General features: G+C 47.2%; 1 protein-coding gene across 1 annotated transcript in view; it reads right to left on the reverse strand.

Annotated features, from left to right (window-relative positions):
- The window catches only part of LOC126520735 (uncharacterized), a 168,536-nt gene that overhangs the window by 61,977 nt on the left and 79,804 nt on the right, over positions 1 to 26,755 (reverse strand). Inside the window, exons 8-11 of the mRNA XM_055064855.2 lie at positions 25,854 to 26,036; positions 20,834 to 20,941; positions 13,314 to 13,462; positions 7,374 to 7,599 (exon numbers count right to left, since the gene is read on the reverse strand). Of these exons, the coding sequence (XP_054920830.1) occupies positions 7,374 to 7,599; positions 13,314 to 13,462; positions 20,834 to 20,941; positions 25,854 to 26,036 (666 nt within the window). The remainder of the gene's footprint in view (positions 1 to 7,373; positions 7,600 to 13,313; positions 13,463 to 20,833; positions 20,942 to 25,853; positions 26,037 to 26,755) is intronic.

A 26,755-nucleotide genomic window follows, 5' to 3' on the forward strand; every position in this document is an offset into this window, starting at 1 on the left:
TAGCTAGCGCAATGCAGTAAAAAAGTGGCAAATGGCATTCGGAACTTTAGTGAAATGCCTTTAAACGGCATGCTGCACTGCAAACGAACTTCGTCGCTTACCCGTTTAAATATGAAGAGTGGAAAAAACACCGACACGACAAAGGAAAGGATAAGAACAAGAAATTTCCCGCCGAACGGCGGCGATCCATTGCTACCATAGCTCCCACTGGTGAGGCTTTGCAGGGAATGATTAGAACAGTATCGCCTGCATGTATTTGCCGGTATTCGAGCCCCCCCCCCCCCCCCCCCATCGTGCACAATTCTTCTACGCAATTCCTTGAAGCCTTGGCCACTCCACACATGTGAAGGGTGTTGCTTATTTTGCTCTGAAAGTGTGAATAAGACAGAGAAGCACGATCAACGACGCAGAAAACTACGGCGCGCGGCTGGCTCCTTTCCCGAGCTTCAGAGAAGAGCAACAAGCGCATTATTTCTTCGCTTAGAACTATAAATCACGGTGGCCTAAAGCAGCATTGTTCTCAGCGCCGACAAGAGCAGCAGCAGACACCACTTGTGGGCGGAGGATGTTAGGAACAGTTCCTCAAGCGTGATTTCTCCCAGGTTGCGAACGAAGAAATGCTTACCAAAGATGCAGTAATATGATACTTCCGCTCATGTCTGTAACCCGATGCCCGAGAAAATTACAGAGAAAATTTTTTGGGATTGCGATAACGCAACGTGACTATGACCGCAAGACGAAGGCCCGGAACAAGCAGCCCCGAAATCCACAGGCAAGGGAGCTGGCGTAGCAGATGAAATTACTCTAACAACAATGAGGTACGGCTGATAACAAAATTCGAGAATTAGAAAGTGGACATACGTCTACTAACGACCCCAGCACAAAACAAGCGAGCGAGATCGTGGCTTTGGCGCGGAGCGGAAGCAAAAAACAACGTGGAGGTAGATAAGAGAAACGCGGAAGATCCCGCCGCAGTACCTGCGGAGAGCGCCGCCGCGCCGAACCCTCGAATGGCAAAACTCGAACCTGTGGTCGAGACCACTGTTGCTTGGCGAGCCGCCCAAAACAAACAGCTGGTCGAGAGCGTTGCCGCTCTTAGCTCCGCCATGATCGCAGTTATATCCTACACTGGATTAACTGCGGCATAACCTCACCTTCAGCCTCAGGTGATAACGCTGCGTGCACGAACGCGAGAACCAAGCAATCTGCGGAACTCGGTGCCTCAATGCGCTGCCGGAGGGCTCACCAAAACACCTAGCGCAGCTTCATTGAGCATGAAACCGCGCAAACAAACGTGATGGCCAACGCGCCATCCGTATTATGGCAGTGGAATTGCAGAAGTTCTAGCCGTAGACGCCAGTCTGTGGAATACACTAGTGAAAATCACCATACCAAACCTGACATAGTTGGCCTCCAGGAAACTGTGATAGCGGAGAAATTATCAGATTTTGCGGCTTATAACGAAATTGCCTCTGCAGACATCTCTCCGGCCACGGCGATCATGGTGAACAGAATTCTGACCGCCAACCAGTTAGACCTTTATTCACGGCGGTGTAATACATCTTCGTTGAAATCCTTCTAAGACGACGATCCAAGCAAACGCTCGACATTCTGAACGTTTGTAGCCCCCCTAGGGATAAAAGCTTCGCAGTGGCTACACTCCTAAGCTAAACATGCCCAACTCGTGGTGCTCGGAGATTTTAGTGCGGAGCACTTTGCCTGGGGCTATCCAAAATGTCAAAAGAAGGGCACTACACTCTGAAAGGCAGCCCAAGATCTGGGTTTTACTGTTCTGTTTGACCCTGAAAGACCAAACTTCACAGGAAATAGCGTGAATCAAAACGTGTCACCTGATTTGGCCTTCACCAGGAACAGAGACAATGCCACCTGCGAGAATACGGAACTAAACACTGAAAATGATCATTACATTATCTCCATTACGGTACCCTCCAGAGGCTACAAACGAAAAACGCTAAATATTAAGCGCACTAAATGGAACGCTTTCCGGTATGTTAGAAATAGACGCGAACCCGCACCCACTACAATCCTCGAAGAGTAGATACCCTCTCTTCTCAAAGATACAGCTAACCACCGAAGCAGACCACGAGCAGCACGGCCCGGCTCCTGGCGCTGAATTGGTCCACCCGTGGTTTGTTCAGCAGAGCTTGCAGAAGCGCTGGCTCACGCAGAAAGATCACAGTGACCTAAGCGAACGCATCGCGCAACTCGAAAGGGATATCGAGAAATAAGACAGCTAGGTAAGGAACAGTGGCGCCATTTATGCGACCGCCTTAACGACCAGCTAGGGTGCAAAAACACCTGGTTTCTGCTTAAATTTCCACTTGACCCCAGTCACACTAAAACAGCGTCACAAAAGAACATTCAGAGGATCATACACGCTCTCCCGGGAGCTAATGATGCCCTCTTTGAAGCTCTAAGAAAGCCATTACTTTAATACAAGCACAGATATTCCCCTACCCGTATAGCTGATACCGGAAAGGAAAACAGGGAACTAGCTAGCGAAATTATGGAATCTGAAATACGTGCTCTCCTAAACAGCGTCAAAACTACTGCGGCGACTGGCGAACACCGAAATACCAATAAAATGCTACGGAACCTAGACGATCAGTCGGTTGCCGAAATCACCAACCTTTTCAACATCCACTGGAAAAAGGGAACTATACCCACCAGCTGGAAACATACAAACGTGCTTTTCATACCCAAACCAGGCGAGAGGAGAATCTCCGCTTCATCTCTTTAACCTCTTGCCTGAGGAAGGTTATGGAACACGTCATTCTTACCAGGCTGAACAAGTACACTGAAAATAACAGACTACTGTCCCATATGATGATTGGCTTCAAGCCAAATCTGTCTACTCAATCCACTCAAGACATTATGTGGCAAATTCAGCAAGATATCCTGCACCCGGGCCCTATAAGAGCCACCCGTACCGTTCTAGAACTAGACTTGAGTAACACGTTTGACAATGTGTCACAGGCATCAATACTCACAAATATAGCCCAAATGAATATAAGCGCCCCTATATCTACATTACAAACTTCCTGAATGATCGCACTGCGGAAGTAAATTTGGGAACATGAAAAGTGCACAACTTCGATTAGGTACAAGGGGCACCCCTCAGGGTGCGGTCCTCTTCCCCTTCCTTTTCAACGTGATCATGCGAAACCTGCCCCCATTATACTGGAAAGGATCCCGCAAATCAAGTACTCCATCTATGCTAATGATATCACCATCTGGATCAATAGCGGTTGCGATGGGAAAAGCACGGACAGACTACAAGCGGCCGCGGACACCGTACAATATTTTGTGCGACAATATAATCTCGGGTGCTTCTCGACAAAATCCGAGCTTCTCGCCATCTGAGATAAATCTACCAAACACGCCACCAAAAAGGACACCACCTCGCCTATCGGAGTCAATATGGAAAACGGCCCAGTTCTGCCATTACTGAAAGTAAGAGATCTACGCATGCTAATTTAACATAATACCCATATTTATGAGGCTATTGTCCGAGTACAGACGACAGCCCGCCAAATGTGCGGCCTGCTCAGACGAGTAGCCACACGAAACCGCGGTATGGAGGAGGCCGATCTCTGTCGCCAGGCGAATGCTTTCCTGATCAGTTGCATCATGTTTTCATTCCCATACTACGACCGGTGCCTTTCCGACAAGGAAAGGTTCAACAGTGTATTCCGCACAGCTCACAAACTATCCCTCGGTCTGCCTATGTAGGCGAACACTGAATGATTGTTGAGCTGGAAATATACAATACCCTAGATGAACTCATGGATGCCCATAAAACGGCCCAACATGAACGATTCTCCAGCACCCAAACGGGCTGGGTCATTCTGGGTAAACTCGGGCTGAATCCCGTTATGAATTCAGCAGGACGAACCACAATACTCGGTGCAGTCAAACGCCAGTTGGCTATCATATCATTACCCAAGAACATGCTTCTTATGAGACACGACAAGAGGCGGTCTGCCCGAACCGAGGTCCTTCTAGAGCGTCACGACAGGAGAGGGAAGTATCGTCAAAGCCGCGACCATAGACACCGTCCACAGTGGAAGCAGAAGAGACCGTTATAAGAAACTCCAAAAGGGCAATCGTCAACTTTCTGAGAGGCAGCATAGGCGTCTGCGCGGCGCGAGTCCTACGGGCTATTCAACTTGTATGGGTACCTGCCCATTCAAGGAATCAAGCTAGGGTATGAGGAGGCACACGGGGTAGCCCGAGGTCTAATCAACCGGCAGGCGTGCCTCTCAGTCTTGGAATTCCTGGATAAGGCACCGACGACATACCACGAAATAATAAACTACTACAGACACAAAAGGCGAATCTATCCGCCTCCAAACGCAAGCTTCACGCGAGCACAAGCATCTATCCTGCGTCGAATCCTAACTAATTCGTTTCCCAGCCCACATTGGCTGATCATAATTACCAATGGGCAATAGAACAAAACATGTAAAAACTGCATAAACCAAACATTGGTTACCCAAAATCACATTCTTTATGGGTTCGGTGGTTTACCCCGTCCCAGGTCGCTCCTGTCAGCTCCTTCACAACAGACGTGGGAGGAGCTGCTGAGAACACCAGATAAAAGCCGACAACAAGCCCTCGACGCCTGGGTCGAAAGGGTCGCTCCTCGCGAAGGGCCATTCTAGGACTAGGGTCTGCCAGACCTTAATTGAGCAGAATTTTAATAAAATTGTTACCATCACCGGCAAGCATGTCCGCCGATAACATACACGGAAACAAAGGACTGCATGAGCGGATGTCTGCCTGCGGCGGCTGCTGTAAATCGCGCTCACGTGAAACCAATGCGCTGCCTCTCGCGATCCGCCTATTAGCGAGGCAGTCGCGCCACGCTTCACTCCGTTTGCAACGTTCCGCACGAGACAGCTTGTCCCCGCCAGTCATTATGTTGCGAAATAAAAACACATATAGAGCTGCGCCCCAATATTGCAATAGGTAGTATCGCAATCGTCGGTGAACTTTTATCTCATCTTGTTCTAACACGGCGATTTGGATGACTCCCAAGACCTTGTTTATTTTTTCCGCTAACCCGTTAGATTTCCGATGATGCAGAGAGAAGTTCTAGTGAGTTATACCATGTTCTGCAAGGTAGTCTTCAAAATTTGTAAAGGAATATTGTGGCCATGATCGGACACAAGGTAACGTGGGTATCCTAAGAAAGTTCTAGTAAGAACTACTTTACCTAGACGTGGTCGCGTCTCGTACAAAGCTCACCTCTGGCCACTTGCTGTAGTAGTCAGTGATTGTTATGACAAAGCGGCAATCGGCTGAAGCTTGGGTTAAGTGCCCCACGATGTCGATAGCGACCTTTTCCAAGGCTTTCTAAGGAACAGCGACTGCTTTTATTGGAGCTGCGAAGGCGTGGGCCGATTTTTCACATGACTGGCAAGTCACGCATGTGCGAACAAGTTCTTTAATGGGACTATTTATGCATGGTCACCAATAGAACTCTCGGAGACAAGCTTTGGTGCGAGTGGTGATTGAGTGTGATTCATGGGCCAGCTCTATGAGACGACATGTCAAAGTTGTAGGAATGACAATTCTGTCACTATGGCACAGAATGTCACTAACAGAGCGTTCCACACGCACGTGAAAGTAAGGCACCAGCTCGTTCGACAAGGACTTAGACCAACAAGTAGTCATGGACTGCATAACTTGCGCAATAACTTTATCGCTGGCACTTGCTTCTTAAAGCACTTGCATTGTGACTACTGGGGACAGGAGGCAGAGAAATTCTTCATCGGAAGATTCGCCGTTTGAACTCTGTATAGGTGGTCAGGAGAGGGTGTGAGCCACAACATTTTCAGTGCCCTTAATGTATTCCACGGTGTAGTTGTACCACAGCAATCGTGCGGACCAGCGCGTGATCCTAGTGGAAGATGACCCATAGCTCTCGTCAAAAGAAGCGTCACTAAAACACTGCGGTCTGTTCACAAGGTGAAAGGCCATCTCCACAGGTAGACGTGGCAGTGCTCACAGGCCTAGACACAGACGATGGCCTCACGTTCAATGACCGAGTACTTCCGTTCATGAGGTTGCAAAGTATGGGAGGTGAATGCGACGGTTTTAAGTTATCTACCGGTTATCCTGCTGAAACACGCACCCAGGCCATTCTCTGAGGCATTAGTAGTAACATATAAAGGAAACTCAAGATCAAAAAGCTGAAAATCACAAGACGTCTGCAGAGCTTTCAAATGCTTCAAACTGCGTTCTGCCGCTAGGGTCAAAGTGAAAGGCCGGGCTACTCAGCCGGGCTTATTCGGTGTCAGACGAACCAAAATTCCTACTCGCCTGGGCTTACTCGTACGCAGACTCATCGAAATTTGAATTTTATTCGCGGATGAGGGAAGGCAGAGAGGTCTCGCACTTGACCGAGAGAGGGGAGGGGCGGGGCACGAGAACATTGTCGCACGTCGTTTTGTGCCAAGAATCTAAGGTACACTATAAATTTCGGGGGGAGGGTCGCGTTCGCGGTGTGCCCGCTCCCCTCCCCTACTGGCCATGCCCCTGTTGCCGCACCCCGAGCGACACGACTTTGTGCGCGCGCCATGGTTACTCGCGGTGCTTCTCTATGCGCGTGCGTAGGAAACGGCTTCCCTCCACGCCGCATCAGTTTTCTGCGCGATTCACTGGAGCAAGTCACGAATGTCGCAGGACTCTCTAGGCCCTTCCGCTGCTCCCACTTTGTTCAAGTGGCAAGGCAGTAGCGTGCTGAGCGCTTCGAAAGCGCATGATGCGCTCAGGTATTTGCTCCGGCGGCCTCTATTGAGCCTCGTTAGACTACCCCAGTGATCGAACTGTATATACGTTCTGTTTCAAAATAAATCAGTTGTAAGTATTCCTTCGTGTGTCCTGTACCCCATCTTCTTTGCCCGCGTCTTCTAGCGCAAAAGCCAGTTCACGACAAAGAGGCCGTGCCAGAAGCGGAGTAGAGGTTTTGGCCTCGCATGTGCAACGCTCAGCGATTGAAACGCGATACTCGGACAACGTGGCGGCCGGTATTTTCTTGCGGCCCGATGATACACAGAAATGCATAATCTCAGCGTCACCAGCGTCCACCGGTGGCCAAAGAAGGTACTGGGCGCCATGTTATCCGAGTATCGCGTTTCAATCGCTGAGCACTGTACATACGTAGTGGAATCGACAATTTGACAGCGGAAATTCTTTGCTCCCTCGAGTCATGGTACTCTGGGGTAGTACTATCCAGTACTTGGTTCACTATTTGGTGCAGCCTAAAGAAATTCTATTTCTTTTCATTCACGGAGAGCAGCATCCAAACAAACGAGGACACCCGCGAACTAGGCGTGGTCCCTTACCGGAAACTGCCCTTTGGGATCCTTGGGATTCTTGAGACCAAACGGCCAGTAAGCTAACTTCAAGTACTTGTCCGCTACGGCAGCAAGTGTGGTGGGGCTGAACCAGTCGAAGTAGCGGCTACACCACAGCTTCTTCACTTTAGGGTCCAATTTTCCAGTAGGCATCAGATAGAAAGCCCCTGCTCTCAGAATCGTGTCCAAAAGCACAAACGTGCTAAGTTCTTCCCTGCAATAGAAGCAAAGAAATAAACCTGAGCACAACGATGTCTCGCTTAATCACATCAATCGCGCCTGCTTATAGACGCAAGCACACTTCTGCCGAGCTGTGGTGCGTACCGGAATGCGCATCGGAATGTGATCCGATACGTTGATGCCGCTCGGACTTAACCATGCAAACATGGCGCGATTCTGAGAGCGATCCGACCTACGATTTGGCATATGAACCACATCAAGCACATTTTTTTTTTTTTGGACATGCTCTATCTGGTTTTGATGCAAGTGCCAAATGTTGGAGCATCCATTTTCGGCGCGTCGCCATACGGAAACAATGCCCATGCTTGTCTATGCCTGGCTAGCCACAGAGCACAACTCACCTAATATTAAGCTTGAAAAAACAAGCAAAATTAATTTAGGTTTGTCCGCGAATATTAACCAATTTTGTGTTAGCAGCAGGAACCGCAAGAAGCCTGTAATATATGTTCCTAATCAAACTGCAATCATCAAACAACTATTTTATTGCTAGTTGGCAGCAAGTGTATGTCAGTACTACGCGTTAGTACACAAATTGAAAATGTAAATTTCAACGAGTTGCTTTGCGTTAACATTTGCGCGTATCTTTTCCCGTTCCTAAAAGGAACATCAAGAAATAAAAAAAAGAATAAATGAAGAATAAATACCTCGCTTGCACGTCGCAGCAGTGCTGTTTTGACGCAACCTGCAAGGAAACTAAGCGCTAAGTAACATGGCCGCGGTCGCGAAATCCTTGCCAACGGTGAGCCTAGCGGGTGAACGCATGACCGTTTTTGAAGCGATAAGCCGCCTACCAAAGCCAAGTTGTATACGGCGCGTGACTTAAACCAAGCATGGGGTGCTATTCTGTGGCATTCGAGTACTTTGTAAGGGTGCGATGCAGGCGTGACGCGTGTAACATGATGCCGTGGTCAAATGTAGGTTCACGATTCGTTTTCTTACATGTCGCCATCTTGACGTTTTGCCTAAAAACTGAAAGTGGAAGCAGCAGACATAAAGCGCTTCCGTTGGAAATTATGTGAAGCGGAGCTTTAATGAAGCGGATAATTCAACGACATCTATACGAACAAGCGAGATGCGCAAAGTCTCTTTATTTTCATAACATTGTTACGTAGGAAGACGGAGACGAAAAACTATATACAAGTATATTTACAAGGGGATACGCCGAACTTGGCCAAGAGGCAACGGCCCGCGGTAGCCTCCCAACGTCGTCGTCGTCTTCTCACTGCTCGCCTCTTCGTCATTGGAAATACTGCTCCGTAGCACTACCCCCGGCGGCAAAAGCCTCGTCCCGGAGCGAGTAAAGGTCGGACTCGGAAGCAGTGTAGCAGGTCTTGAGCCTACTGACGTGCACATCACTAGATGCTAGAGTAGAGGACGAGGTTGGAATCATAGGAGCAATTTCGTACGTCACAGGCGTCACCTGGCGCAGCACGTGGTAGGGCCCTGTGTATCGCGAAAGGAGCTTTTCTGAAAGTCCGACGTGACGAGAGGGCGACCACGGGAGCACGAGCGCACCAGGCGAAAACTGTACGTCACGGTGGCGGGCGTTGTACTGACGCTGCTGAGTGGTTTGCGAGGCCGTCAGTCGAGCACGGGCAAGCTGGCGTGCATGGTCGGCGAGGGCGATGGCGCCGCGGGCATACTCGCTTGTTGAGATCGCAGCAGGAGGAAGTGCCGTGTCAAGGGGCAAGGTCGGTTCGCGACCGTACAGCAGATAAAATGGAGAAAAACCGGTGATGTCGAGCCGGGAAGAATTATAGGCAAATGTGACGTAAGGAAGGGTAATGTCCCAGTCGTGGTGGTCCTTGGAAACGTACTTAGCATATCGGTAAGAGTACAGTTTAACCGCTCTGTCAGGCCATTGGTTTGAGGATGATATGGGGTAGTCAGCTTGTGTTGAATGGAGCACGAACGCACAATGTCGGCGATAACTTTCGAGAGGAAGTTACGACCACGGTCAGTAAGCATCTGTCGCGGGGCGCCATGAAGTAAGATAATGTCACGAAAGAGAAAGTCCACGACGTCAGTGGCGTAATTGGAAGGGAGAGCCCACGTGATAGCGTATCGGGTGGCGTAATCAGTTGCAACGGCTACCCATTTGTTCCCAGAGGATGACGCGGGAGAGGGACCGAGGAGGTCTAATCCAACACGAAAGAACGGTTCCACAGGGACGGTGATCGGTTGGAGATGACCGGAGTAGCACCTGAGGTGTTTTCCGACGCTAACAGGGATCACAGGCAGCAAGATAGCGTCGGACGGAGCGAGCGAGACCAGGCCAATAGAAGCGGCGGCGGACGCGGTCGTATGTGCGGGTTAACCCAAGATATCCTACAGTGGGTGCGTCATGCATCTCAAAGAGCACAGCCTGTCGTAGATGTTTTGGCACGACAAGAAGATCAGCTCAGTCTGGGAGGAAGTTCCTTCGGTACAGAATGCCGCCCTGGATGACTATCGGCGAACGGATGCGTCGGTAGGTGTAGAGCGCAGACGCTCGATGAGTGCTCGCAGCGATAGGTCTCGGTACTGCTCATCGGCGATGTTAGCGAAGGCAGACAAAGAAAATGCCGTTAGCGGTACTACTGTCGGCGTCGTCAGGCTCGTCTACCGGGTAGTGAGACACGCAGTCAGCGTCCTTCTCTAGTCGGCCAGATTTGTAGGTGACAGAGTACGAATATTCTTGGAGGCGTAAGGCCCAGCGACCAAGTCTTCCTGTAGGATCTTTCAGTAAGCATAACCAGCAAAGCGCTTGATGGTCTGTGACAATGGAAAAGGGTCGGCCATATAAGTATGGGCGGAACTTCGCAACCGCCCAAACTAGGGCCAGACACCCACGCTCGGTGATGGAATAGTTGCGCTCCGCGGGCGAGAGGAGCCTGCTGGCGTAAGCGATAACGCGGCCGTGACCGCTGGCACCAGTACGGACTTCGGTAGGCGCAGAATGTTTGAAATGGGCCAGAACGGGAGGCGTTGTGAGAAGGATGATTAGATGCGAGAATGCAGAGGCCTCGTTATCGCCCCACTGGAAAGGGGTGCCTTTCTTCAAAAGCTCGGTTAGTGATCGTGCTATGGCAAGCTATGGCCGCGAAATTTTTCACGAAACAGCGGAAATACGAACAAAGGCCACTGAAGCTGCGCACATCCTTGACACACTTCGGAACAGGGAAGTGCGTAACAGCATGGAGCAGTGAAAACAAATGGGCAGCGCGGGTCCCGTAAGTGCTTGCTTGGGCGCACAACTGAACAATTTACAATTGTCAATTGGCTGAGTAGGGAAAGTTGTGTACGGAGCATGGCCGTATTTGTTTGTTTACGCGTGCATGCACGTAGCATACACCTGCTTCACTTCCGCCGAAGCTCTATTTGCCGTAGCAAGCCTGCCGTGGCGACGTTTTGTCGTCTTTCTTTCCTACCCTATACGAGGAAATATGGTTACACCGATTCAAGATGAGGCGACATATTCCACAAAACACGACACTTGGCGTCATAACCGGCGAGCTCTCAGGAATAGCTATCAGGAATAGCCGCAATAACTTCATGAGGGCAGAAAAAAAAAAATTGTCCGGCTATCCTATCCAACAACCTTCACACGGACAAAAAAAGAATACTCCCGTTTTTCCATGATAAAGTACGGTCAGCAAGGGAGTAAATATTTAACCCGACTGGAAGGTAGTATAAAAAAACCCAGAAACGGTAACGCAATACGGGACGAGCGGTTTACTCCTGTTTCGCGCTATTATTGTTTACAGTATGCAAGAGTTGCAGTGAAGTGTCAGCGAAGTGTAGTGACCACTTCTGTCGAAGGAAGTCGCTACCACCTACTTACTTTGTTGAGTTGAGATATAATGTAGGGTAAAGAAATGTACTAGAATACGGAGCTAAATGCGCCGAGGGCTGATCGCTTCGTGTGCGCTGTGTCCTCGCTGCTTAAGAGGAAGCTTTAGCTCGGGCCCAAAACCGACGCAGCCTATTCAAATACATGTTAAACGCAAAAACGGACCGATTTTAATGAAGTTTGTTGCATTTGAAATAGAAAGCTGAATTTTAGTTACTGTTGGAAGCGTAATTTCCATTTAGGGCTTAAATTTTCTTTAAAAGATTTTCAAATGATTTGACCGTTAGAAAAAATAGAAGCACGAACTTTACAAATTCATAGTTCTGCATCAAAAACTGATATCGCGGATCTATAAACGGCATCCATTTGATCAGTCAAAGCGGACAAATTAGATATGTCATTTTACATCTTACGTGAATTTGTTACGTTGGTTACAAGGGTTCTGCAAAAGTTGTATTTACCTATTACTAATTTTTTTTTATATTCATGTGTAACGCAAGAATTTTGTCCGCTTTAGATGTACTATTAGGTGCAATTCACATAATTGTGTTATTATTTTTCGTTGCTGAGTTAGAGTTGTAAGCTTGATAGTGTCGCTTTTTGAAAATTTTTGATTTTTGCCAATTTTTGATAAAAGATAGATCACCTCACTCAATAATTCGAAACCAACAGTCACTCGATTTCCAGTTTTTCTTTTAAATGCAACAAACCTCGTCAAATTTGGTAGAGCTGTTGCCGAGAAAAACGAATTCTCCTTTTACACGTTTTTACACGTATTTAGAGAGGAGCACCCGAGCTAAAACTTCCTCTTAAGGCAATCTAGAGCAATCTAGTCGCACGCCACACCACCCGCCTGCCGCACGCGTACGGTTGAGCTAAAAACTACACATATCGCACACTGGTACGCAAAATTCGATTTACACTGCAAGGGCGGACACAGTGCATGCGGCAGGCGGGCGGCCCAGCATGCGGCTGGAGTGTAAGGGCCGATTTACGCTCGAGCCGCCCATCGCCGCAAGCCGCACCGCACGCGTGCGGTCGCGCGAAAGATTGCACGTATCAAACACTTGTGCACAAATTTCGGTTTACAATGTGTAAGGTACACACTGTGGATACAGTGTAAATGGTAATTTGTGCACAAGTGCTGGATACGTGCAATTTTTCGCGCGACCGCAAGCGTGCGGTGCGGCTTGCGGCGATGGGCGGCTCGAGCGTAAATCGGCCCTAAGGGCCTGTTCACGCTCGAGCCGCCCATCGCCGCACCGCACTCTTTGGGTTGCGCCAAAAATTGCACGTATCCAGCACGTGTGCACGAATTACCGTTTACACTGGGTACACAGTGTATACCTCACACATTGTAAACCGAAATTTGTGCACAAGTGTTTGATACGTGCAATCTTTCGCGCGACCGCACGCGTGCGGTGCTACTTGCGGCGATGGGTGGCTCGAGCGTAAACAGGCCCTTAGTCAGCCTTTAGTTCGCGTTGAAGCGAGAGAAAACACGGTCAGTTTGCTCGCTGCTGCTGCCGCACTCCCTTACGAAGATAGTGCAATGCCAGGCTGGTCATCCTTCTTCCGAGAGTGGAAGGGCACTGAGTCCGGATAAACTCCGGAGTCCCCCACTGCGGCGTGTCTCATACTTAGATCGTCGTTCTGGCACGTAAAGCCCCACAATTTAATTAATTCGTCGCAAGGAAGCTAGACTATTTAAATCATTTATAAATGTTTATTATCTTGCGAAGCTGAGTGATATTGAATGACGGTTGGCACGGAGCCAGAAAAAACAAACAAATACTGGGGACGTTCTTGTGACATTCTCTTTAAGGCAGAAAGTGGCGAAACCTCAAGTTACTTACGGAGTAATGTAGCATATTGGAGGGGTACCTTCAGGGCACAAGTTGAGAGCTCGTGCCAGCAGGTCAACGTAATTCGGACTCCGTAGAAGGAAGCGCTTGAACTGAGCAACTGCAGGCACAATAGCTTTGATAGTATCAGACATAGAAACCTAGAGAGATGGAAGGAAGATGACATGAAAAGGGACGTCACGTAAACAACACGCACATCAGCTACACATCGTTTCCCATCGACGACCTGTTGTGCGCCCCACAGCCCAACTCGGCTGTTTCACAAGCAGCGCCTGACTTAAGGCAAAGAGTTAACTACAATTTTAAAAGTAGACAGCTGTTTTTGCCGCATTCATCGCTGTCGTTGTCCGGTACGCTTACTCTGAGCAAGAAAAAAAAAGAAAAAAAAGAAAAACGCCTCACGTTCCCGTCAACCAGCGAGATGTGGCACTATAGAAGATCTGCCTTTATATAGAGCGCTTATAGAGATGATCATAGCGGTGTCCGAACATAGGGGACCGTGAAGCTTCTGCGCTGTGCAGCTGCTAGAGATGCTGTCGTGACTTTCCGGTTTAGGTTAAGCGGCATTCACATCGTAATGTAAGAGAAGTCGTGCGACCGAACGCGACTGGCGATTGAAAAGCTGCTCACGGAGGCCGATGTTTACACCGACAAGCGTGACCTGTCCGCCACACAGAAATATCTCTGGCCAACGTTTCGATAGGAGGACCTATCTACGTCAAAGATAGGTCCTTCTATAGAAACGTTGGCCAGCCTTTCTGAGGCGAGGCGCCTTATCCCTGTTTACAAGCTTTATACCACTATATATATATATATATATATGTGTGTGTGTGTGTGTGTGTGTGTGTGTGTGTGTGTGTGTGCGTGTGCGTGTGCGTGTGCGTGTGTGTGTGTGTGTGTGTGCGTATGTGTGTGTGTGTGTGTGTGTGTTAATTTCGACAGAAACCACCTCATGACGACTGTCGACGTTAATGCCATCAGCAGTGAAGCAATGTGGCGACATTGCCACCGCTGAAAACGCGTCATGTTTGAGCACGTACTGCAGCCGTGCTCCCGCGCTTTCTTCGGGATCCGCTGCGCCTTCGAGCGGCGCCAATGTCGGCGCGTGGCACGTGCTGTATAGAGTAAATACCGCGGTTTCGATTCCGCCCAGCACCGGAGAGGCACTATCCAGTGGCACATAGCCAGTGACCCAAGTTGGCATGAAAAAGGTCAGCTACAAACATACGAGAAAGCGTGTGAATGAGTGTTACTCGCATTAAAAGATATACCCATTGATAAGATACGATAACCGAGTTACATTATATCTCTTATGCCCAGTTCATCCTGGAACGCCAACAGTGTGCCAACGTCAGCGACCCGTACGTATGAGCCCACAGTCCAACTACCAGACAACAACTATCTGGAATAGTAGCAACGGTAAGGCCGCTGCGTAGGAAGATCCGATCAGTCGAGTTCTCGAGGCTTCAGGTGCGACGATCCTATACTATACTATACTATACTATACTATACTATACTATACTATACTATACTATACTATACTATACTATCACTATTGCGCGACGATCCACCAAAACTCCGAGCTGCGACTTACAGAAAGAAATACAAATATTTATTGACGTACTTCAAAGGAGCTGGATAACGAGCGATCGAAGAGATGAGGCTCACCTATGGCAACTACGAGACGCCGTCAAGATGAGAGCACATTTCAATTAACACAATTCCGTTAATCAATAAGGACGAGCTCCTAGCGTTGTGGCCGGTTAAGAGCTCGAAGAACGGGGAGAAGCTGCGCCTCTTGCATGACACCGCACGCTTTCACGAAAGCGTTCCAGTAGGCCTGGGGGTACCGCTTGACCAGTATTGACCAGTATACTGCGGTGCTCAGGTCCCGATTGGGTGCTTCCCGAAGGACTTGACAATGTTTTACCGAAAAGAAAAGAAAAGAAAGAGGAGGGTACGTACTCGGAACACCACAGCTGGGCTACGTCTCCTAAAGCAAGAACACGCCAGGAAAAAGACATTTTGTTTTTGCGATTCAAGGTCAAGGTACAGGAGGAAGTCAAGCAAGAACAGTCATCATAGCAAACCAGTCACGGAAGCTGACGACCTGAACACAATGTCAAGACGTACACCTGGCATTCCGTCGGCATCGTCGATCAGCTGCAGAATCCACGAAGCCCCGTGTTCCTTCGTGCCCCTTGTGCGATAGCAGCAGTCACATAATCGTAGAATACACGGCCAACATCGACGTCGACGAGAAACAAAACACAGTGCAATGCACGCTGCTGATATCGCAGCGGAATGCGGCATCATGTCGCTCGATTTTGTGGAGTCGACAACAGACTGCCCCGGAAGATCATTTTAAGAATCTTAGCATAATTTAGACAGGCTGAGCGCTACCAAGTGCCTGACCTCTGAGATCAAGGAGCCCAGCATCCCTACCCGGAAGCGATAACAGGCAGCGTTCAGCACGTCGACTGAATTTGCAGCTGAACAGATTCAAGGAAAAACCTGAATTGCTATGAGAGCGTGAGAACGCCATTAATGCCTATTTCAACAATGGTCATGCCGAACGAGTTCGAGAAGAGCCGCTTCCATGTCCTAACATCTTCTAACGCCGCCTCATGCTGTGATACGTCGAGATGCCGTGACGACAAAACTCTGTGCCATTTTACGCATCCTCCCACACAGTTGATCGCCCTTGTATCAATGCCATTTTATCCAAGGGGCCAGGCTTGGCGTCGATGTCGTGCCGTTATACGAATGGCAGAGGCTCCATTTGGAGCAACTATAAGTCCATTTCTGCTTACCGCCACTTTTCGCCATAATTTAGCATCTTGTGTGAACAAATTTCCAGTTACAGCCGCGCTACTAGAAAATGAGTTCTGTGTGAATGACCTTAAAATTGTAGTACGAACTGCCCATAAAGTCATGACAGTGTACAGGCAAGCACGGTAGATGTTCTGCGAGGCCTGTATGGAGCTGCGTAAGTGGGCATTGAGCTCCCACCTGCTTAAGCAACAGTTTATTGAGGGTACCGTAGTCGTTAAAAGTGAATCGAGAGAAAATAATCTTTTGATGGTTTTTGGAGATCCCTGATATCGTGACGGCGACACGACCACTATGAAAGCGCAATACCTTTACAACAAGCAATCCGGCCGCAAAACGTATGGTGCCGCAAACGGCAGTGAGTCTGCGAGCTCAGAGGACAGCTCAACAGGAAAGGCTACCCAAGAGCCGAACAGGGCGGCACATTTTACAATCCCTGAACATTAATCACGAATCCCCATCCGGAGTCAAATTGGACATCCCAGCAGAGATCAGGTCAAACATCAGCGTTCCGCCACTACCGAAGAACACGCACCCGGTATATAACGCGGAACGGAGAAGGGCAAGAGCACAGACAACGGAGAAAAGATTCGAGATGTCTGAGGACGTGGTCTACGTGGACGCCGCCGAATATGACGATCGCGAGGCCATGGCCTTAGCAATAGTAAATAAACGGGGCGATTCAATCGCGTCCGGCACGATCCTCACGACATCGCCGGAAGTTGGGGAAGACGCGACCATTCCCCTGGCAATGACGGCATCCTCCAAATACCAATTCATAGCGAGCAACTCCAAGGCGGCCTTCCTAAATTTCGCAAGCGGGCGGGTGTCGTCCGAAGCACTCAACATCCTGCTGACCGGTTTTTGTGGCAACCGAGTCAAGGAGGCCCAAATCGTCTGGGCGCCGGCCCACTCCGGCCTCCCGGCGAACGAGAACGCGCACGACGCATCTCGAGGTGTAACCAACCCAGTAGACGCCGACCTTTCCACTGCTGACGCTCACTCGTTTCGCCGGTCGGGGCGGGACATGCTGGTGTCCTCTCATCATTATAAACATGTGAGGGCCAAGTATCCTGCAGCACACAGAACTTTAACTAAGTGGCAGTTGGTGGCATGGCGCTTTCTCCAGCCCAACACCTTCCCTAACCGTGTAGCCTACAGCCACTGTTACTCAGGACTGTATATAGCCGAATGCAAAATCTGTGCATTCAAATGCAAAATGCAAAATGGTGGTGGTGGTGATGATGATGATGATGATGATGATTATGATGATGATGATGATGATGATGATGATGATGATGATGATACGTGGAAGGTTACTTAAGGCCGGTCGGCCTCCGTGTTAAGCAGAACCGCTCGGGACTTTCTTTGATCGAGTGACGACTTTGTAGAAATATTGTTAGAAATATTGTAAACACATTTCTTCTCGTTTTCATCATCACGGTGCCCGCCTTCGTCGTCGTCTCCTAGTTCCTGCGATGCAGACCCACGTCTCCTAGTCCAGATCTTATCAAATAGTTGGCAGCAATGATATAGTCTACGCTTCGTCCTGACTTCAGTAATATGGGGCCCTATAACGTAAAGCTACTGCAATATGTTTTTATTCCAATCCCCTGACGTCAATTTTGCGTAACCGCCAACGCAAGCAGCGGGCGGTCACCCGCAGGGTTGTCTGAACAGACCAATCAAACGCTCTCCCCGTTCATAGGAGGTCACTTTTGTTTGCTTGAAAAACGAATAACATTGCCTACACTGAGTGGCTTCTCTTATTTAATTGGCTGACAAGAGGCGAGGAGCACGCTCAACTGGAGAGGGATTCGATAGGGCCGAGCCACTGCACTGAAAGTCGATAACCGGATGAAGAAGGTGGTGCCGGAGTCTGCGATTGGTCCGCTTTGCCTTGATAGCTTGCGGTGGCTGGTCGAAAATTGCAGCGGCATGCAACGGAAGCTTAAAGATGAAGCTAAAACGGATCCTCAGCAAAGAAGAGTTGGTAGCATGAAGTCGTAAACTACCGGAAGTGCTCGAAAACTTACATGGCCAGGCAAGAAGTTTTATTATACGCAAATAAACAAACCCATGCTCTCCGGCAGGTGCGAGTAGCCAGCGCTTGACCGATCGGCGGCAGCCATCTTTTATTCCTTTCGGAACGGCGCAGCCTGCGGCTATTCAGAAGAAAACTAAGTTTTGTTCGGCATATTAATGCATCTTTAATGCTTACACGTCACTTTGAAGCGGTGAGTTTTTGCAGTTTTGTGACGTTACGCGACAGCCAGGTGAAGTGGGTGCAGCCCCAAAACTTTTTACCAATAGCCGGGGCTAATGGCGAAAAGCCGTCGAATCAGAAATAACTATTTTTCTTTTTTCGGTCAAATCATGCATAATCATTTTGTACACGTCATATCAGACGGGAAGCTATCGTGATGTTCGTGACGTCGCGTGACAGACAGGTGAAGTGGGGGTGGTCCAAAAAAGCTTTTGGCCAGTCGCGGAGGGCTGATTACAGTATTGCAATAGAAAAATTTGGAATAGTTTTATGTTATAGCAAACGTGGAAAAAAAGAACAGTAAGAAGCAAAAAAAAATAGCCATGTGAAAGAGAAAAGGCGAATCAAAGCTAAAAGAACTGCAATTGAAGATTGCTCTGGCCAAGCGTTCACCAAATAATCCGGCAGTAAACAAAAGAAAATGCGAACAGGAAGAGCGGAACAGAGAAAGCAAGGAATTACAAAAGAAAGACCAGCTTCTGAGAGAGCAACTAGCACTACACATGCTGCGCAAAATTTAAGGAGGGCGAAAATGTGGAAATGTTCTCTTGCGTAATTGCCTAAGGCGCGGTTCTACCGCGAAAGTTGGTCTTATATATTAATAGCAGTATTTACTTTCAACGTGATCAGCGTCCTGATCACGCTTTATTGCGGTGTTTTGGGGGAGCCACTAAGGCTGTTTCATGTAGTGGAGTGACAGAAAAAGTGAGCTCTCGTGATGTCACAGAGAGACGAAGCGCTGAGGTCACATCAGTAAGCGTAACAAGGAACCAGCTGCACAGAAAGCCGGCGTGGAGGGAAACTGCGGCAAGCAGTGCGAAAAAATAAAACGAATGACTGAAGGTCTAAAGGCACATAACGATTGGCGGTGGAAAGCCCAGAGCTGTTTCACTTGGCAAGAATGAGAGCCTCGCAGGCAAGTGTATGGGCAGCGTGCATACAGAGGGAGTGCGAATAAAAAGAAGTGTTCCTTGCGGGAACGAGATTTGTTCCAACAGCGCTAATTAGGTTTATTTGCTTTGCATTGCGGCAGCGCTAATGAGGTTTAACATGTTTATTTGCTTTGTTTGATGCATTATATGCAGTGACTTTTGTTTAGATACGTATATTTATTGGATACTTGTATGTATATTTAAATATCTCGTTGCGAGCTTTTGTGTGTACATGCAGTGAACTTTCTTTCCAGTGACACTTTCTTGCACTTTGTCAAGCTGCATCTTCGCATTTGTATATTCCATCGTATTTTCGCATTTATAATGCATATTTTGCAGAACTCCTGCTTTTATATGTGCTCTCTGTTGCGACTATAATTTTTGTCCAATTACTCCCAATACACGAGCGGTGACAGCTGCTCCTGTGCAATACATTGGAACGAAGGTCAGCGTCATTGAGATATTTCCCTCGCCGTCACATATGTACGAAATTGTAAGGAATGTTCTTCAATTGCAACGTTTCATTGAAGTATTTGTCCTCAACTTTTTCATTTCATGGCCTTCAGGTTTTTCATATCAGCGGCATGCGCTCTATTGCTGATCTTGAACTGATTTACTTCTAAAGTTTGTGTGATATCTTCTTTTAAATATACAAAAAAGGTGGAAGCATTCATATCAGTTATTTGTGGCGCAGTTTATTGGGATATACAAATATATTGTTTTATGAAAAAATACATATTTTACATGTCTTGACAGTGCGTAGAGCTAACGAATTTGTTTGCAGCATCTTTGGCAATGGCAATGCAGTTATCATTGATGTATTTGATTCCTCGACAAATTCTATGAGTAGCTGGCCGAGCTACTCATAGGATGAATAAGCATGTTGAAAAATAAACCGAAATTTGTTAACCAAATGCTTTTGTTCGTCGGCGAGTGTTGCAGTTTACCCGCTGTAAGAGTAAAAGCATTTTGATGAAGGGCTTATAGCGCAAAACTGAATTCTGGAAATGGCTTATAACACCATGCATGTTTTTCAGCTTTACCCTGAAGTTAGTTTTGTTTAGGCGTCGAAATATGTTATTTCCGCTCGGCCCCGTGACACCCCCAGGCTATATATACTTACAAGTGCTCCAGAACGGCTTCAGAGGGGAATGCGCTCCGCAGTGGGCGATCCCCGCGCTGCACAACGCGGTTTTTCTTCGCCGCTCATTTTGACTTCCAATTCCGACGGTGCTCGAGACTTTCAACTGTTCTGGGCTGCCTTAGTATTTTGAATTAAAAGAACGAAGGGAAACTGGACAGGAAGGAGTTCACACGGTGTGGCGCTCGGTGTCTTTCCTTTGCGATTACTTCTTAGTACCTCACGTCTATTCCTACCCGGCACGTCCCCACCTCCACACGACTAACCGTCTTTGCGAGAACTGATGGCAGCCACTAAAGCGGCTCCTGTAACCTCCCAATGATACATGAATAATACTTACAGTAACCGTGAGCGTGAAGCCGGGCTCCGGTGCAACTGCTCCAAGTTCACCGTCTAAGGTCATTCGTGGCACCGCTGTGTAGTCCAGGTCTTTGCTGTATTCCAAAAGCTGCAAAGGAAATAGTACGATCCTCAAGGTTGTGAACAGGTGAGCAAAACGTCCACCGTAAGAGGCCATTCGCACGGCATAAAAACTTTCAAGGCAATAACTTAGCACTCAGGGAACCGGTGGGCTTCATAGGCCGTCCAGGCACCAAATATTTTATTACGATAGCAATTACACGAACATTCCAGGCCGCCGTCGCCATGAAGTTTCGCGTAAAGTCTAAGTGCGATCCCAGGTTGCACACCACCACTAGGCCTAACGCGGCCCCGTGTTGGGGTATACCGACAGCCAACACCGGCTCGACGCAGACAACCGTACCCGACACAGGCCAACAACACAGGCACGGCCCAACCCTTGCAGGCCAAGTCAGGCACGTGACATTCCGAGTGACCGTGACAAAAGCCACGGTCAATCGCGACTGTAAACAGACCACACTTGAGTCATTCGTCTCCTCTTTTCGCTCGCTGTCTCGAACAATGCATAGGTCGTATAAAGCCAGTGAACGAGAAATCGTATAATTTATCCTGACTTTAAATACCAATTGCTTGACACAACTTCAGGTCCAGGAATCTGGGACATTGACTACTGCGGCGAAACCTACCCTGGGGTGATGCAGCCGGCGTAATTTTAAAGGACGCATATTTTAAATATCAATTGCTGAGCAATGCCTAAGCTTAATTAATCCTGACAACGGTCTCACGCTATTTATCGCCTCTATGTAATTTCGTTCAATTGGTTCGATTTTTTTCTTTGCCACACTTTTGTAGACTTGTTCAAAATGCATGGGGTGATGTTTGAAATGCTGATTGCAGCGCAGCGAGTATTCCTCCGCTAATTGCACTCTAGTAGCATATACTCTATGGCTCCCCCTATATGTGGATCCAGTTTCGTTTTATTCCGCTCAATGCAATTCTTTTTATCTAGGGCTCTTTTGTTCGGCTACTAAGCGACGAAGCAGTGCTACCGGGGAAAAAGATTCGTTGGTCGTTAACTGACGGGAAAGGGTTCGTCGATCATGTTAAGAGGAAGCTTTAGCTCGGGTGCTCCTATCTAAATACATGTAAAAGGAGAATGCGTATTTCTCGGCAACCACTGCTCCAAATTTGACGAGGTTTGTTGCTTTTAAAAGAAAAACTTAAAATCTAGTGACTGTTGGTTTCGAATTTCTGATTTAGGTCCTTAATTTTTTATTAAAAATTGACAAATAACGCAAATTTAAAAAAAAGAAACTATCAAGTTCACAACTCTGTAACTCTAAAACGAAAAAACGATAATACAATTCTTTGAATTGCATCTAATAGTACATCTAAAGAAGACAAAATTGATATGCTATACATGAATCTAAAAACATTTAGTAATATGGAAATACAGCTTTTGCAGAACCTTTGTAAACAACGTAACAAATTCGCGTAAAATATAAAATGACATATCAGATTTGTCCGCTTTCAATTGTCTAATGGATGCCGTTGACAAAACCGCGATATCTGTTTTTGATGCAGAGTAATGAATTTGTAAACTTCGTCCTTCTATTTTTTTCGAACTTCCGAATTTTTGAAAATTCTTTTAACAAGATCCAGGACCTAAATCGAAATTCCGCTTCCAACAGTCACTAGAATTTAACTTTCTCTCTCAAATGCAACAAACTTCATTAAAATCGGTCCAGGGGTTATCGCAGAAAAACGTTTTTGCGTTTTACATGTATTTGAATAGGTCGCGTCGGAGTTGGGCCCGAGCTAAAGCTTCCTCTTAAAACTCATGGACTTCAATGTGCAGCTATGATGAACATTCGCGTCCTGACATATAGGGAAAGAAGAGGCATAATTTATTTTACTGGTACAATGGTAGTTTTCATTCATGCGCATCTTCATTGTTGTCATTTTCACTGTAATTAGATGGGCATTTTGGTTACCATCGCTAACTGATAACGCCGAGCGCAACTTTCGCATCACAATGATATACAATACGCAATGATATACAATAAAAAATAATTCAAACGGTGACTCAATTATGATAACTAGGAGTGGTAGGAGTCAGTTACTGATCACTCTGCTTATTATGATAGTGGTAGCCTTCATATACGTCCGTATTAATATCAATGAAAAGGTCTTTAAATCAATATTTCTTTGGTTACCGCTGCTGACAGATTACGCGTGGCTATCAATGATCATTACTGATACGCTCATTTCGATGTTCTCGTATATTATGCAGTATAGTGTAATGAATATTAAGTGAGAAATCATACAAACGATGATTCCGATATTATAACTACGAGATGGTAGGACTGAGTCATTGGTGATCACAAATCACTTTCTTTAGTATGACAGTGGTAGCCTTGATTCTTGCACGTCGTCATTGGTATCAATTAAATGAAAAGTCATAGAAATAGTCATTTGAATGTTAAAACTACGTGATGGTAGGATTGAGTCACAAGTGATCACGAATCAAATTGTTTAATATGACAGTAGTAGCCCTCATTTATTCATTCTCATTTCTATGAATCAGTTCCATTAAACTTTCTTTCTGAACATATGTAGCTCACAGCGTGAAAATGCTAGGGATAATAAGTGATTATGTTCACTACAGTGCTCTCGAGTGTGTACTTGCAAATAATAATTATATAGATTGCAAAAGTAGTGGAAGTTCGGCGAGTTGGTAGCTATTCATTATGAAGCTGCAGCGCACACACAACTAACGAGAAACAAGGCAAAGGTAACATACAAACCCAGGCTAAATAATGTGAACATGTGCAAGCGCATTTAGAATGTAAGAAAAATGGCTAAAATCGGTAGGAATGTCAGAGCACAGTCTATGTAGAGCTAATAAATTGGTAAAAATTCTTGAGCCAGCGAAGTCCAGAAGCAGGGATGACACACGACGAAAACGCTTTGCTGTTGTGCCCTACGCCTATCGTCTTTCCCGCGGACGTTGCCAGCCGGATTTTCGTTGACCTTGTTTTCGGCGCTAGCCTGACAGGCTGTAACGAATCTGCCAGGCGGTGGCCAAATAGTTTGACGAAACAAAAACAAAGCAACCTTACAGGAACATGCCCAGCTCAACACAATTGCAGAGGTAATTTTGCAACGTGAAAAAGCACGTGAAGTAAAAAAGCAACTTGTTCCGGCTGTCGCTGCGTTGCATGCTCATTTTCAACGCGACTCTCGGATTGACAATCAGCACTGTCCAATGCCTCCCTGGGAATTCACCAGCATCACAAATAATAAGCCAACGAAGTCACGAGGCAGCGATACAACAGGTATTATTGACGAACACAATATCGTCGATGCATAATGCGCTAACATCTGCAACGTCTATACGGATGCGGCCATTCTCCCAGACGGCGGAAGGACATCATTCCTGAGTACTACGCATAATTTCATCAGCGGCCACCAGCGCTATTTATCTACGGAAGCCAGCGCTCTAGTAATGGAACTTCAAGCCATCCACGACGCTGTGCAAGATGCGACATCTAAGCTGCCTACCATCAAGCAACTAGATATCTTCACTGATTCTTTAGAGGCTATTCAGGAACTCAAGAAGGTTGATAAGGCGATGGAAATCTGCGAGACAATACCCACTATGAATAGTAAAACAGCTACTTGCGTCAAGGTACACTGGATTCAAGGCCATTCAGCGAACCCTCACAAGATTGCTGCTGACCAGCAGGCACACTGCCCTCCTAATCCTGATCCTCCACCTATTCCCCTCCCACCCCAACCCCGTAACTCGCTCCGAGCCCGTAAAAATGTTCTCCGGCAGGACACACGCGCTCTTATCCCACCGTGTGTCTGCTCCCTCCCCCTTCACCTTACTAGGGCGGAGGAAGTTGTGCTTAGGAGGCTTCGGGCCGGGGTGGCCCTTACACCGGCTGTTGTCTCAAGGTGGAACTGGTTGCATTTACGACTGGGTGCTACGTGCCCATACTGTTGCGTTCCTGTGGTGGAAGCAGATGCATACTACCTAATATGGACATGTACGTGTTTACAATCGGAACGCTCGCGTCTCCTACTGCAAGCCGGCCTCCGCTACAGTGTGACAACCAGCTATGACCGCTGGATACATGACAACAGATTCCACAAAACACTGCTTCAATTCATACACAACACAGGCCTCACAAGACACATATAATACACATATACGCTCCAAGAATTATGCCTTAAGGGCAAGTCTTTATCGCAACAACAAAAAAAAAATCACCCCCCAAGCATTCCATACAGTTGGTTAACCAGAGATGCTGAAACGTGCCGCTCCGGTGTTTATCACTGGGTTCATCCTGACTGTTCATTAAACGACGGCTTGATAGACTGCCGGATCCTCGGTACGCAGTTGCCGCTCGCGCTCGGTTGCACGAGCCTGTTCTTGTGCCCAGGCTGATGCCTCGGCACGGCGTAGGCGAGCTAGTTCCCGGTTCTGTTCGTGGCGTTGCTGATTGAAAGCTGCCTGCTCCTCAGGAGTACGTATTTTTATTCCCATTTCAACCCACTTTTATTCCTCCGTAAAATTTTTTGTCATGTTCAGGATTCCCTGTGAGCAGCTGGCCTATATAAACGTACACCTGCACTTATTCTAGAGGCTGTCTGCTGATGAATTTTTCGTCTCTCGCCAGATTATTGAGCATTACCCGTCTTCTACATATTAATTTTCAGCCTACCCCCGGAATTTCTTGGTCAAGGTCCTCAATCATGTATTGCAGTTCGTCACCGTCGTTGCTGAACAAGACGACGTCATCTGCGAACCGAATATGTTTTAACATATTGAGCGTTGATCCTCACTCCTAATATGTCCCAGTCTAATAGCATGAGTACTTTATTTTGAGAATATCAAAGGACCATATATTAAACCTATAATCAAACTACTCGCTACTACCACTATTGCAACGAAGGCCAGATCATTTGAAGACGTGCCCCCAATTACTCACCTCGTACATTTTTTTACCGATAGCTTTGATTCTGATAGGGGCATCACTATCATCACCAACGAGAGTTTCATCCACTGCTGTCAGCTGCTTCCAAACCAGATCCAATATATCCTCATATTTATTTCCCCCCAACGTAACAATGTAATGGCTCGGCTCCATGATGCCCATGTCGGGAGCAGAAATCTGAAAAAAAAAAGAAAGGAAAAACGCCAAGTGTTGGCTGTTGTCGCGAGGTGAGATATACATCAGAAAAGGACACATTTCTTGACCGCTGTCATGGCCGACATCCAGCGGCTGAAGTTCAGTGGTTAGGGCATGTTAATATGAGTGGTTCGGGTATTAGTGTATGGGCTTCTGTAAAAAAAAACATATTATTCAGTGCTAGGTGGAATCGAACCAGTATTATATATATATATATATATATATATGACTAACCATGCCTCATATCATGCCTAACCTTTGGATTAACGCAACTTGTCACTGAACCTATACGTCAAAGTTGTAATTCTTCTAACATACTCGACCTCATTTTTGCTTCTGATCCTGACAAAGTTTATGCAATGACGCATCTGCCTGGTCTTAGTGATCATTCTATAATCCATGCATCGTACTCCTGTCAGCTTACACAACCTACAAAGATAACCAAAGTGATCAAACTGTATGGCAAAGGTAATTACTCGGCAATTCACTCGGAACTCGCACATTTTGCTGCTTCATTCCACACCAGTTTTTTAATGCGTTCTGTCGAAACTAACTGGCTGCTTTTTAAAAACAAAATGCTCGATGTGTTCGCGAGATACGTACCCGTTATCACCCTAACCGAAAAACACATACACTTAAATCACACTAAAGCGCCTCAACAATAAAAAGAAAAGGCTTTATTGCTCGGCTAAACGACTTAA

The sequence above is a fragment of the Dermacentor andersoni genome, chromosome 3 (assembly GCF_023375885.2).
Source record: "Dermacentor andersoni chromosome 3, qqDerAnde1_hic_scaffold, whole genome shotgun sequence".
NCBI lineage: Eukaryota > Metazoa > Arthropoda > Arachnida > Ixodida > Ixodidae > Dermacentor > Dermacentor andersoni.